This window comes from Homalodisca vitripennis, chromosome 5 (genome assembly GCF_021130785.1).
Source record: "Homalodisca vitripennis isolate AUS2020 chromosome 5, UT_GWSS_2.1, whole genome shotgun sequence".
In the NCBI taxonomy this organism is placed as follows: Eukaryota; Metazoa; Arthropoda; class Insecta; order Hemiptera; family Cicadellidae; genus Homalodisca; species Homalodisca vitripennis.
In genome coordinates, this window is record NC_060211.1 from 78,160,403 (window position 1) to 78,175,478 (window position 15,076).

The window sequence follows — 15,076 nt, forward strand, 5'->3', positions numbered from 1 at the left end:
ACTTAAAATTAAAATTAAATGAAAAACGCATTTTTATTGAAGAGGCGGAGTTAGGGCTGTCATGCCATACCTACCACTCAACCTCTTGTCATATAATAGTAAATTAACAATACTTGAATACAAACTCATGTAAATTTTTAACATTATTAACTATATAATAAAATGTAAACAAAATTGCTCAATTTAAAGAAAATAACTCAGAAATAATATAATTCTTAATTAAAGATAAAGAAAACAGCTAACAACGTAAAAGAGAAAAAAAAACAATAACACATTCAATTGTTCCAACACACAGTCTGATCTCATACACAACGCAAGCACAACCGCCCGTCACCCCCACAGTCCCACCAGAACCTTCGAACGTCGGATCTGAGTTAGAACCAGAACAGGTTCAAATCCTGCCTGTGACCGATGCACATTTGTTAGTACCATCGACCTTGTACTATATCGGCTATTCTCCTTATTCTGTTTCATAAGATCCTCGCAAAGGCCAGTGACCCATTATAACAGACACGTATTATTTACTTTTATTTAAAAAGATAATAATAAAGTATTAAATTTTTATTGGAAATTTTAAGAGTTTGTTGTATTGATGATTTTGTCTCAATACACTCAATAGCTGTTAACAAGTTAGCTCATCTGTAGAGTATGTCAAGGTATAACGTTTACTATTGTTATAGTGTATATTTTGTAATCATTAATAGATTAAGTATTGTTGTATCATGTGCGTAGAAAAAACACATGCACGCTATAGATAACCGGCCTCTCCACGGCTGCAGGATCCACATCACAATGGTTCAATCTGACGACAGCCTGGCCCAATTACGCCATGCCGACCCTGCCTATTCTAACCTAACCTGTATTTACCGAGGGATGCGGGCAGCTTTTTGTTACAGCGACTGGCATTGAGTGGTCAGTTGTCGGCATGGAGACGACTACGCTGAGCTGAGCTGTGTTCGACCCGAGCCTCTAGTACTCTCAAGTTGTACTTGCAACATTCTCTCTGAACTTTGAACCCGTATTCTTTGTTTTCGTCTCTTAAATGTGCCTTCAGTATAAGTCATCTATTTCGCAGCCTTTTTATTCTCTTTAATCCTCGCGAACCATACGGTTAATTATTGATTTATTGCACTTCATTATTGGAACGTTAAAACAACATTATTACTGACTTCTCACCTATGATTGTTGGTTCTCAAATCGGAAAATAGCCTTTGAAAGTTGTAATGTACCACCTTACAATATCGTGTGTTTTGCTCATGCTCGATACCTTCATGTCCATTTGATCGTCCGAGGAAAAACACTTTCTTAGTTTTTTACACCATTTGCTAAGGAAACAACGACAGATTTCTCTATGCTAGAGCTATGATTCTTAATCTTTAGCAGATTAAATATAATGCATTGCCACAGCTACAAGCGCTTAATGGGAACGGATAATGCTTTTGTCTATCCATCGTAAATTATAATACACATCAGCAAAATCACTATATTATAACATTTAATCAAAAACACCATTATTGTTTTGTTGTTTTGACAGGTTTTCGTTTGTCCAACCATCCTAAGTGAATTACCATGCTAAAATAGGGTATCAGTCTAAGTTCTATTATAATCCTGCCATTTATTCAATTTTTGTATTGTATTTGCTGAGAACCTCAATGTGGACCGTGTCTTATAACAGTAAATCTGCACTATATCGGTTATTTATTATTCAATTAAAATAATTTTTGTGTCGATTTGTGATAAAATCCACAAAAAATGCCAATCCAGTAATTGTTTAGGAAGATTATTGTACTTTAAAATAATTAAATTTGTTAAGGCATTCAAGTGGGTCACCATTTTCAAAGTAAAAATAATATCATAATGTTGTTTGTAGTAACTGGTCTTGTTGCCATAAACATTCGACCCAAATTTGGTAGGATGTAATTTATTAGTTTTCAAGATATTACTGTTTTCTAAGAAAATATATACAGGCAGACAGGTGGGAAACTAAGCACCGGAAACCCATGCTCATATGGTGAAATGCGTTTTTCATGAAGTAAGCAATAATGTTATATACCTTTGTCCAGAAAGTTACGGGACACCCAAATAAGGTTTAAGACCTCTCTACCACAGGTATTCATGATCTCACCCAACAATTATTCATTTAATTTTGCAGTACTTCAAGAACGTTCGTTTACTGCGTATTCCAAACTGAAAAACATTTTCCTCATTCTAAGCGTTTTCAATTGAAATCGGTTTAAACTAATTTATATTAGCCTAAAAATTACAAATGTCACCGTGATAAATTAGTTTAAAAAAACTAGTTATGCCAAATAAGACGTCCTTGAGACCGGCGCGCATGCGCAGTTGCGACTCCTGGAAAGCATAATCACCTGTTATGTCAACAAGCGAGACGTCAACAAGTGAGACGTCCAAGCTGCTGACAAACAGCTGATTGTCAACACCCGAAACCCACGCATAGTTAGTGACTGCGTAATTATCGCCCGGGTCTGATGGTAATGTTAGTAACGAGCTAAGAAGTTAAAAAACCTCTTTCTTAGACTTTTATAAAATAATTTAAGTTGGATAGGGTTATATTTTTGAGATAATCGTCTAAAAATGATAATGCTATGAAATAAACAAATCATTCATAAATCATGAATTTTTAGTGAAAGCACAAACAGAAGTCGTAAACATTAATTATAAACGATTAAAAACTACAATTCCGGGGCGGGATATTAGAATTACCATGAAAAATTAACTGTTGAAACATTTCAAAAAAGAAATTAAACAGAATACAACTTAACTTTTAAATCATGTTTTATATTAACTGCTCTATTTCATCTATCAGCTATCAATCAACAAGTTTTGAAATCTAAATGCTTTTCCATGAAAGAGTTGTAAAAAAGAAACACCTGCCAGCCTAATTACCTGATTATGCTCCAGCATGCACGACCTCAAGTACTACTCCAGTATCGGGTCCAACTGGATGCATTTCTATTACATTTACAACTGTTTCGTTGAAAACAAAGTCAATAGTAGTGCGAACAATTTCAAAGCATAGTCAAAATAGCAATTTTTAAATTGACTGATAACAGTTTAATTCCTTAAAACAATTTCATAATTAATCTTGTGCGTTCTAAACTTTAATACCATGAACATACATCTTCGGAGAAATATTAACATAATAATATCTTCCAAGTTATGAGTATGTCTTGGAAAATATACTTGAATTGAATGCACAATTTCAAGAGTATAGCTAATTTATTAAGCTACGCGTGCTACTATGCGATATGTTAAAAGTTCATGATGAGTGTATTCATATTCATATACATTTCTTTATATCATTTCAATCACGGTTACCCATAAGACCAATACAAAATGTTCGCTAACGTTCCGCCAAGTTCCATGGAGTGACATGCACCATTATAGAACTCGATGTTGCCTTGTACAGAAATGAAGCGTCATGCAAAATTGCAAGTCTATAGGTCAGTTCGCTCTCGAGGTATCGTGCGAACAGACATACAGACAAACAGACAGACAGACAGGCTGGCAAGCGGAAATGAAATTGTTCCAACCCTTCGAGCTTTCATCTCTAACGCTGTTAATTATTGGACTTTTACATATCCGTAAAATAAATAAAGATTTCATCTGTGGACTTATTTGCAAGAACTTCAGTTCTACATAGACAAGCATGAGTTCTACGATGATGCATGTTCATGCATGGGTATGACTGAGCATCGGTAAAGCCTATCACTCAACAGGCTGGAACAGTTCCTCTCTTGCCGGGGAGATGTAAAAGTTTCTCCTCTGCATGATTACCTGTCCGCCGGACATTTCAAGAATGAAATGAGCCATTGTCTTTAAATTTCGCATTCAATCTCGACGAACACAGTCTGTTACGCGCAGTGGCGCACTCAGAAAATAATTATGTGGGGGGCTGACCACGGAAAACTTTTTAAAAATTCCGTAGAAAACCCGGTATTTTAAGGCATTACTTTAACTTTACTTTAGCTCTTTGAATGCATATTTGGGTAGGGACTATAGGAATGAATTATAAAACCCAGCAGACTAAATAGATTTTAGGTTTTGTTTAGACAAAATCTTTTTACATCAGCTGTCTTACAAAACAAAATTGAGTTTTCTTTGGGTCTTCCTCAGAATGGATAATACACTGTCTGGAATTTCCTTGTGGATATTGAGATTGGCTATGCCATTTAGCCTCTCTCTGACATCGTGTTTCTCAGGTTATGTCTTGATTCACCGAAGAGTGGAAAATGAGCGCACTTCTGTGCTCAGTATTCAGTATGAGTAAAACGTATGAGTATGAGTTTTTCTTGAGGGTGGGGAGGGCTACAGTCCCTTTAGCCCACCCCGTGGGTGCGCGCCTGGTTACGCGACACGTGGCGTGGCGTACTCCTACCTTGCTCATAGTATTACTTGTATTGCTGACTTAAATCGCACTACATCAACGTCATACACGCGTTCCAAAACATTTCTCTACGCGCACATAGTATAGAACGTGGAAACCACAGTTTTAAATTAAAATTGTACACGAACGCGGCCCGGCCGCGGCGTACAGTTGATCAACAACTCAGGACCGTGTGAAATAACAAAGGTTGGTGCAGTGTGGAGGTGACGGTTGGCACACTATAAGCTTGCGTCACGCTTCCTACTCCAACCGTACACCCGAGTTGCCAAACTCTGGTTACTCTATGCTATGGCCCATCACCCTGATACTCGCCGCCGCGCCGCTCAGCACCGCTATCTCAGCTACTGCTTGCGAAACTGTTACCATTTCTAGAGCTAGAGCCTGATAATATGCAACTACTCGTATATACTACTATCAAACGTTTTTGTGGGTTTTATCGGAACACATATGGACGAAACTAAAGTCATAAAATACAAACAAAATACGTGGTTAAAAAGTAAGGCTACATTTCATTACGTTAATAGAATTGTTTTTTTAATAACCGTCATTTTTCAATATCAGAATTCTAAAATAACTTATCGGAGGTATACTATTTAATTTATCGTTCCACGAGTATTTAATGTATTATAGTTGCAATTTTTTAGCCAGGTCCAAGTAAAAACAGCTTAAGAATACGGTAGACTACGATTTTTTTACGATACGTATGTGAAATTATAATTTTAGTGAAAAACATGTTTATCAAAAAGATTTTGACTTACAAAAGTAAAAATGTACTTAAATTTTATGTATGTTATGTTAAATGTACTTAAAGATTTTCCGTTTTTTAGTGAAATATTATTAAAGAAAGTAAATCTTTTTATAAATTTAAAAAGTTACTAATTTTATAATTTTTGATCCTAAGATCCTCACTTTGCGTGCATCTCAAAAACGTTAATTAGAAAACCCACATGAATGACACTTTTTTCTAAAACCTTGATAAAATGGAAGAACACAAAGATTGAATTAAAAATGGCAACTGATTTAATCATTGTGATCTGAACTATATTAAATTGTATAAGAATTGTTATACACTTCTAAACACCTACGTGTAAAACTGTTTATCTGTTATTATTTCAAAATTTAAATGAATTTCGGGTTTGCGTAAAAAGTTGTAAGGAACAACAATCAATAAATTGTTAGTATTTATTTACTTCTTTGACTTACTGACAGAATTATCGGATAAACAGTTTCACTCGGCTGCAAACTCCATGAAATATTGTTTTAAATAGGCTACGATACTCTATATTTCTATAGTTATTCCGTTAACAGTTTTACGCAGGGTTACCATTCCAAAAATTGCAATATTTTATATCTGCTACAATTGCATGAGATTTACAATGTGTCACATAACAAATATGAACATTATTATATAGATTTTGATTCTAATGTATTATTAGATACGGTGTTTGAGCAACATTGCTAAATTAAGAAGAATACTTTGAAAGAATTAAACTCGTCATTATAGTTAAAAATCAGATTTTACACTAATGCACTGAATTGGTAAAGCTATACGCTAAATATATACTTTCAATCCATTACAAACTTGTTTTAAAACATCTTTAGAAATGTCAAGAATTGAATAGAGGCAAATACTAATTCATTTTTGAGTTAAAAGAGAACGAAACTCATATTCATCCTTTTAAAGTCGATAAAAACTGAATTAGAATAACATTGCCTTAGTAAAAGAACAACTGAACACAATGAGTAGAGAATTCCCCAACAAAATTGACCTATTAATTTTTAGCACTGTATGAAATTGCGTTCTGGCATCAACAAACAAGAATTGATTGGCCCAAGATGTCTTTCTTAAAAATCTCTGGAGAGAAAGAACAATAAAATTGTGGGTTTCAGAATTTTCTTCCGACTCTTGTATTAGCTGATACCAATGGCCAATAGATTAGGCAAGACGTATAATTATAGAGGTTGTGGCGAGGGCCAGATGGTCAACGGCTATTAAAAAAGGAAACGCCGACAAAAACCCTCGACCGTTTGTCTTTCTTCTTGCGCTAAGAATAGTTTTAGGTGAACTTACTTAATAGTTTTCCTACCGTATAATCGAAAATTAATGAGTCCCATGATCGATCTATTTTAGTACTGTATTTGTTTACAAATTAATGAAGGAGACACACCTTATGCTTCACTGGTGAACACAGTGAAACTTATTATGATTACTTATTTCGACCATGTTTCATAATTTTCGACCGAATAATTCAAAAGCTGTTACAAATCAGCTTTAAAATGGCTTGTTGAGTTCATACTATTTGTCCACCTCCTTCAAATCAACGCACCGCGACGTCTTTAAGGAGCAAACCTCGCTCACAATTATTGTTTGTTCGTTTTTTAATCAAACTATTGTGTTGTGTCTAGTGGGCGGTATTTTTACTGAGTTGGCATCTTAAAGTTGTCATTCCATTAATTTCCAACAAAAGATCGATTTATTGATTTTGTATTTTTATCCAAATAAACGGAGAATTGGAAAATGGGAAAAGGGAATAATAACAGGTGAGAAAAGAACACTCTAAATTAACGCCATTCCTATATGTTGGGTTCGTAGATCCTATCCGTTCGAAAAGTCCCAGCAGCTCTGGTAGTCATGTATGCCAGAAAATTCACACAGCTATCTCGTTCAAATATAGGTTGCCTTAAGTATCCAAAACTTAAAACCTAAAATTATTAGGAATCAGCGGTTCGAGATGGTCATATTTAGTACAGTTATGTTTTCATGATGGTTCTCCGTTATTCTTAACCATAGCCACAAATTCTACAGCTTGTCAACAATAACCAAAACCACTAATTTCTAGTACCGTTAGCCTCACAATTCTCACCATTTACATCGGAGGCATCTAACCCAAATCTAGAGTTAATACCAAACTCGTGAGGCATTATTCTTTAGTTCGTGGTGAAAACTCAGTTATACTATCTAAACTTGCGGAACGTGCAAAAACCAGTTGTAAAAAAAAGAAAAAAACTTAAAATATGCCTAATGTATTACAATTCCAATTTTCTTTTTTTCTCTTTCTTCTCGACTCTATAATCATTTTAAAGGTAATTCACGCCATAAAAATCCATAAGTATACAATTATTAACCCATCAGTTCCATAGAATGGTGTGTGTTGTCCGCCCGTCTACCTGTCCTTGCAATAACTCTTATAGAAAGGTCCTAGAAACTTTAATCTTAGTACATATATCCCTTTTGGTATAATAAAAGCCTATATTGAGTTAGGGGTCAAATAATCACCTTTCTAACTCTTGATACATATGTTAGATTGATTTTGGGGGTCAAAAGGCGAAAGGGCATTGCGTCTGACTGTCTATGTGATAACTATTATTAGAAAGGTCTTGGACATTTACTTGGTACATTTCTCTTTGTTCAAGAACGTAGCCAGAAAAAACAATTGGGGAGTGGGATCTAGACAAATGATATTTTCCTGTAGTGGACAGAGAGTAAGGCCCCATTTTGTTTCTTAAAAAGTTCTTGACCCATTTCTTTGTTGAGAACAATCTTTCAGCACCACTTGTTAGTAATATTGACTTGTTTAAATAATAACATCATTTTTTTAAATATAAATTACTAATAACAATTGAAAAACAAAACATCTGGGGTGTCCGGACTCTTTGGACTCAATTGCTGGCTACATCCTTGTCTTTGTCTAAGAAAGAACTATTGATTTTGCGGTCGAACGATAAAAGGGCAGTCCGAACTGTTTCGCCGTCTGTGGATAGCTTTTTCGTTACGTACTGTTGGCCCCTTGAATACTCCGTCATATCGGTTTATTTTAGCCTTAACAACAGTTCAGGTTGTGTTATTCCAAAAAAAGAGCCACCAACAACCGTTTCTCTCTCTGTATTCCAAATGGACGTGATTTTTTTTCTAAGTAACCGCATCCGTTGTTGGAACACTTTGTCGAGCGCGGTATTAGATAAGGCAGACGGGCGCGGTTCGTGGTTCTCCGGCAGTGACCGCACCGGACCGCACGCTTCACGAGACGAGAACACAGGAGCGGTTGTGGCTTCTCTGCAGCAGTTCACGATAATGGTCTCCAGGGCCTTCTGGATGCTCGAGCGCATGCCACTGCCAAAGAGCGAAAACTGCAAGTCATCTGTGCTTCTTATTACTAGAGCGGCACAATGAATGGTTTTTCAGGCTTACTCGACACTCGTTTTGTTCGTGGTTATGTGGTCATACAACCGTTAACTCGCCTGAATCATGAAGCGCTATGACTAACTGGGTCAATGGCCAACAGGAAAATAACAACAAAGAATATATGTACAGTTAGTCCTTGATACATTCGTTGTAGGCTCCTTCAAGTTGTAGGTTATCAGAACATTATAAGGTTATATTTGGTCTTTCTGTATATTGATTACGAATCTTGTCCATGCTAAAGAAGCGCGCGCACTCATCCAGAAAGCAAGTTCCTGCATGACACGACCACAGACCGGTCAAATACTCTTCACCAACAAGAATGGAGAATCACAAATCTAATTTAAAATATGGGAAATTAATTTCCAAATTTCATGAAACCCGATGTAACAACATACAATGTACTCTCTACAGATAAAAGATGTAGCCTCTAAAAATGTAAAATATTTAATACCTAATCGGTTAAAAATCGTATGATAAATTACTTAAAAAATTATTTAAATTTCCTTACATGTGGTTCAACAAAAGCTGTACATTGATTTATCAGTTATTTATTATTTGAACTTAATAGGTGAGGAACTACGCGTTTTGTAGCGTTTTGTATTTTAATGAGTTATGTTTTATATATCTTGACGATTATATATTGATAAGTCGGCTTTCATGAACTTTAGTATCAAACTGTTCGTTGTATTAGTATGGTTGTCCGTTTTTAGAGACAATGATTTAAACTTGATAGTTTTTTCTATAATTTGAACTAAGCAAAATAAATCCCTTTATATACGAAATTTGCACTTTAGTTGGTTTCTTAAATATAAAATATGTTTACGGAGATATATATATACAGACGCTAAACTAAGTACTTTATAACACGCTTTTATACGAATATTTCTCTTTTTGGATATTTAATTATTCTGTAGAGCATGATGACTGCATATGTCTTTACCATATATTTTGGAGAAGGATGTATTTGTATTGAAATTTGTGGTATTTTAAGAAAAAAAAAAAAGTGGAGACACGAAGCAGAGACCAAGGTTCTGGATAAATTTTAAAACCGGACGAAACACTGAATCAATGAAATTATGATTTAGATTTAAAACATAACCTGACCTTAATAAAGAGTTAACAGTAATTCAGTTGTAATAGATAAACAACGGCGTGTATTAGTTGTATATTATTAGAACACTGCATATATTTTGCATAGAAACGTTTCAGAAATTGAGTCATAACATAGTCTTTTCCTAAATCCTACTGCTAAAAGAGGTTTATTTTATTATTTTTATTATTACAATTTTATTTTTACGTAAAAAAGCCTAATTTTTAATAACTTACAATACTAATATAGTCGAAGTCGGCTCAACCCCAGAAGCTACACTTTATGGCAGGGGTATAGTGCACTGATGACAATGATGGCTAAGATTATCTGCAACATCTTTGAAGTTGCAGGTTTGTGCACGTGCTGGTATGTATGCTGTACAGATGTTAGAAACTGCGCATTGCTGCATTTATTAGTGTTTTGCTGCGCATGTGCACAGTGATGTATCCAAGATTTGATACTAGGGGGTCTCTCAATCTCATTATATCTTATTTCAGTGAATGGACAGAGATTTAGGCCAATTCTTTGTTCGGAATGCCATCTTGAGTACACTAGAGGTACAGGGTGTTTGGAAAGCGGGTACAAAAATTGATAAAAATACGTTATATTAAAGTAAAACTCTTTTCTGCCGTATATGCCATCGTGAAAGAATAACAGTATTTCGGACATTTTCCATCGTTATAGGTTATAAAAGGTATAACACAACGTTTCGAGGATTGAAATCTATCCTCTTCGTCAGGTGGGTGAGGTATTAATACGTACGAAAATAACGAACAGGATCATATTTGCATGTATTAATACCTCCCCCACCTGACGAAGAGGATAGATTCCAATCCGAAACGTTGTGTTATCCCTTTTATAACCTATAACGATGGCAAATGTCCAAAATCCTGTCATCCTTTCAAACCTTATAGTCAATAACAAACTTTATGTCACCCTGCTTTGTTTACCATCTTGTTAGTTTACATTTGAACATTCGTAACTTTAAAGCTTTTTTAAGACAGAGCGTTGTATATTTGCACTACTATTTACTTCATTAATAAAATTTTAAAAAACTTGTATGAATTTTTTTAACTTCCCTAATATTATAAACGTGTAATCGACAATTTATGCCGAATTAGGAAAGTGTTTCCAAAAGAGGACGACAAAGGACAATCTCTGTCCCTACGTAATAATTATTAGATTTCATTAGTAGATAACCTAACTACACAGCGAGAAGTAACACATTTGCATGACGATTTATGAATGACTATGACCTTCAAAAATCTCCAAAGTTTGGTTCCTGTGATTCTAATAAAAAGGGCTTTGTCTGAAGCAGATTGAACTTAACATTACATTGATAATAATTTTGATTTTGTTGCAATTTTTGCTTTTATTATAAATAATAAAATGAGTTCTGACTGAATATTATAATTTACGTGTCTAAATTTCCAAGTGCTTTGTGATACATTTCAGAGTCACATGCCCCCTATTACTGAACTAACTACTAACTACTTGAACTACAGCAATTAGTACTGCTGGGGATTTCTTATTGATCTTACGATCGGGTGTGATTTAAATAGTGCATATGTTTAATAATTAAAGAAATTTATTTAAGTTAGTGACATACACGAAATGTAGTTTTATTTAAGTTAGTCGTAAAATAATACACGTCTAAGAGATTGCGTTATGTTCTTCCAACGACTGAGGGCGGGATGAGGCTGGATACGCGTATAAGTATAAGTGCTCCAGCGTGTTTGCATAACAGGTTGCCAGGTACAAGATGTAAATATTTTACTTACTTTAAATGTATCAAAAATACCTGTTTGGCAAAAACGTGGGTAGGAAGGTAATTTATATATTTAATATACAAATTATTCAAAATTGGAAGAATATTGGAATATATTCCACTGGCCATTACAAATCTCATTTGATCTTGGTTTGTCATTTAAAACAGGGATTTCAAAGTAACGACTAGTATAATATAAAATTGTGTACTAATACACTATCATATCCGTTTCCAGTAGGTTATACACCAGTAGACAAAATATTTCAAGGTTCATTTTGAGTAATGGAGAAGTTCAGTTTTGGAAAAAACGAGTTTTTGTAAATTAATTTATAAATTAAAGGGTACGAGATGAGAATGAAACCATGTCTGTGTTAATACAGTTGGAAGTGGCGGAGAAACCTGCCACCACACAATCGCAGGGGAGATAGCGTCAAGGGTTGATTGAGGGGGAGGGAGGGGGGCACTCATCCCCTTTCACGTGATTTATTCGTCAAGTCCCCAATAACGATTGTCCAGTTCCCCTGTGGCCATGAATGAGGTAGATTTGGCCACCGGTACTTATGTCCTTTGTCCAAAGAATCAAAACATCTATTACTTCAAAGTTCGACACTAACCTCACAATCACGTGCCGGGGAATTTGTTGATATAATCCTGCAACTACCAGATGAGAGGACTTCAAAGACTAAACAGCAGCTTGTGACAGAACTTCCGATAAATCCCCTAGCAAAGAGCCTATTACCCACTCAAAGGAGCACGTAGCAAGTCGATAAAAATCTCCCACAAGGCTGGTTCCACCCCATGCTTCTCTTCCATGACGAGTGGATGTTTATTGTTAAAGCAATTCAACCTTAAACTTTACATCAAAGGGTAATATATTCACTATCAGTGTAGTATTCATTTTTCACCTTGTTTAACATTCTAGATTAAGGTGTAAAACGATTTTACATTACACATAAAGATCGAAGGAAAATTACAGTGAGAAATGTAGGTAATATCTGAATAGTACCTTCTGAACAGGTGTTTGGTACGCCTTAGAAGAAAGTTTAGAAACGCATAATTAATAACCTGCAATCGATAGAATCTAATATCTAGGATATTATATTGAATAGTAAGGAATTATATTGAATTTGATTTATACGGAGCTCCCTACCTAACATATAGCTATAATATATTGAGCATATTTCAAACACAATCTTGAAATATATCAAGAGATGACATTTAGAGGTACGCACAGCTAAAACAGTATAAACCTCAGAAATATTTAGTTACTTCTAAACGCCTTTTGTAATAATCTGACCGACTTACCTCTGGAATCTGAGATTCACTCTCCACTATCTTGGTGAACGCGATGAAAGACTTCTTGTCCAAGTTGAGCCACACGCCCACCGTTAGGATCGCTCCGCCCGCCAACTGCAACATCAGACAAAAATGTGACTTGTCGGCAAATATCAGTTCATTAAAAATGTCCCGAATAATATTGGGCTTCATTCCATCATGAAACACTAAGAGTTTAATTAATACTTCAACTATTTTGTTTTTGACATTATATTTCAAGTTTTTTAAGTTTAAATAGGCTCTGATGGGTAAGAAACTTTTTAAATGAGGCTGAATTATTATTGTTTTGGTTGTTGTGTTTTCTGTTTAATCTTCGGAATTCCTAATGGTGTGACTCATTTTAATTTAGAAATACATGCATGTTTGGTACACTTTATAGATATATATGTCTAAACGGCCTCAGTGAGTTTGTTACACAACCAGCACTGGAAACCGTCTCTTGTCTTACTAAGCCGGCGGCAATAGGGTAAGTCCCTATGATTTAAACCATGATGACAAAAGCATACCGAATATAAGGAATGGCCACAATAATTGCTACAATTTTTTTTATTAATTCAAATAAAGTTAGTACGATATGACAACCATTACGAGTCATCATACCGTACATATTGACAAGTTAATAATTTATGAAATCTTCAGATTAATAAGCATCTTCCGACTGAATAATTTAAAGGCTAAACATACCTTGTCGTACAAAAACTATACAAATGAAACAAAAACCGATAGACCTACCCGTTGCGCACATTTCAGGCACACGGTGGTGTCTTTATATCGGAACCCATGCAGGATATTAAACCTGGAGTGTACAACAAGGTATATTTTACCCTATAATTGTTCTAATTATGCAATCCGAAACATACCAAAATTGTTTTATATGTTTAGCTTCAGCATTTGTGATGATATTCGCATACAAAACCTATCCTTTTCTGACTTTACGGGAAGACATTTTTGTGGTTTAAAACACTGACAGCAACTACTTCACTAGTCATGTACCGACTTAGGACAGCCGCTATAGTAGTAACGTCGATGTGTTGAACTAAACACTTTAAAAAGGACAGTCGGACTATCCTTGAACATTTGGAAATTTTTTCGATAACTTGAATGAATTAAATTGTTTTATATTGGTAACGGCAGGATAGTCTGACTCATTTACTCATTTTTACTTTGCCAAAATGTATTCGCTGAAACAGTGTTAAAATGCAACATCACTTGGACTTGATGCAGGAGAAAATTACTTTAGAAACCTCGCCGTTTTTGCCTACATCAATCATCATCACTACAAGTGAGGTAACGAATGGGACTTGAGAAGACATTTAATCGCTGCCAGAGCGCAGCACAAGCCACAATTAGCACTAGTTAGTAGCACCTGACCGGCCAGGGCTGTTAGGTCAGCCGTAGACGATGACCAGTGTTATCATCCAGGGCCATCATTACACTCTCCTAATCAGCCTCTGGCCGCCACTGCTTCCTTCCTGTCGGTGAAATCGCAATTACGGCCAGGAACTGTTGCATAAACACATGTCAGAGTCGCGGCTGCGATAGTTTCACTCGCCACCGGCCACTCTATGATTTGCCGAGGCTGGGCGTGTGTCGCCGCGCCGCTGCCGTGCCAATGAGGTAACAGAGAGACCAGGAACTTCTGCAGTAATAGATTGTAACAAGCGAGAGAAATGGGTGCACAATTATCATAGCGAATCGTACAATCAGGAAACCGAGGCATGCCACAACTGTATTTTTGCAAATTGACGGTTTGGCTTACGATTTTTACACTTTCAACCCTTTAAGACAGTTTTTACGATATCAAATATCACCCATTTTCACTTCTGAAGCAACATTTTGGAACAAGAGATAGTTACTCTATCACGTTTTCTTCAATGTGCGCATCTAGAGGGTCAATAATTTGTTCTCTTTTATATATCGTGTATGTAACCGGCCTGAACAAATCAATCAAGAGTCACTTTAGTTCAATACGCTGTCGTCTCAGAGATATCACCTAACATCCTCGCAACTGACCAATTTTTAACTTTGAAGTTTCAGCTCATGGTTATTTTGAAATTATATATTTATGAACACCTAAAAGCCAAAATAATCCATTTCCAAACAAAATAAATAGGCGTGGAGAGGCTATTTTGATTGATATATTCTTGTCCAAGAATCCACATCTGTATGTATTTTAGGACATGGATTCTAACTTGGATTGATCGAAACATATTAATCATGCATCTAAAAAACTAAGTGCCTCTATATAATCATTGAGATACTTGTCTTAGGCTAACAGGTAATACACTCATT

General features: G+C 35.4%; 1 protein-coding gene across 2 annotated transcripts in view; it reads right to left on the reverse strand.

The window, feature by feature from the left end:
- The window catches only part of LOC124362389 (tetraspanin-18-like), a 122,509-nt gene that overhangs the window by 61,872 nt on the left and 45,561 nt on the right, over positions 1 to 15,076 (reverse strand). For both annotated transcript variants that reach the window (XM_046816831.1, XM_046816830.1), the window contains exon 3: positions 12,755 to 12,859. In XM_046816831.1, coding sequence (XP_046672787.1) covers positions 12,755 to 12,859 — 105 coding nt within the window. The remainder of the gene's footprint in view (positions 1 to 12,754; positions 12,860 to 15,076) is intronic.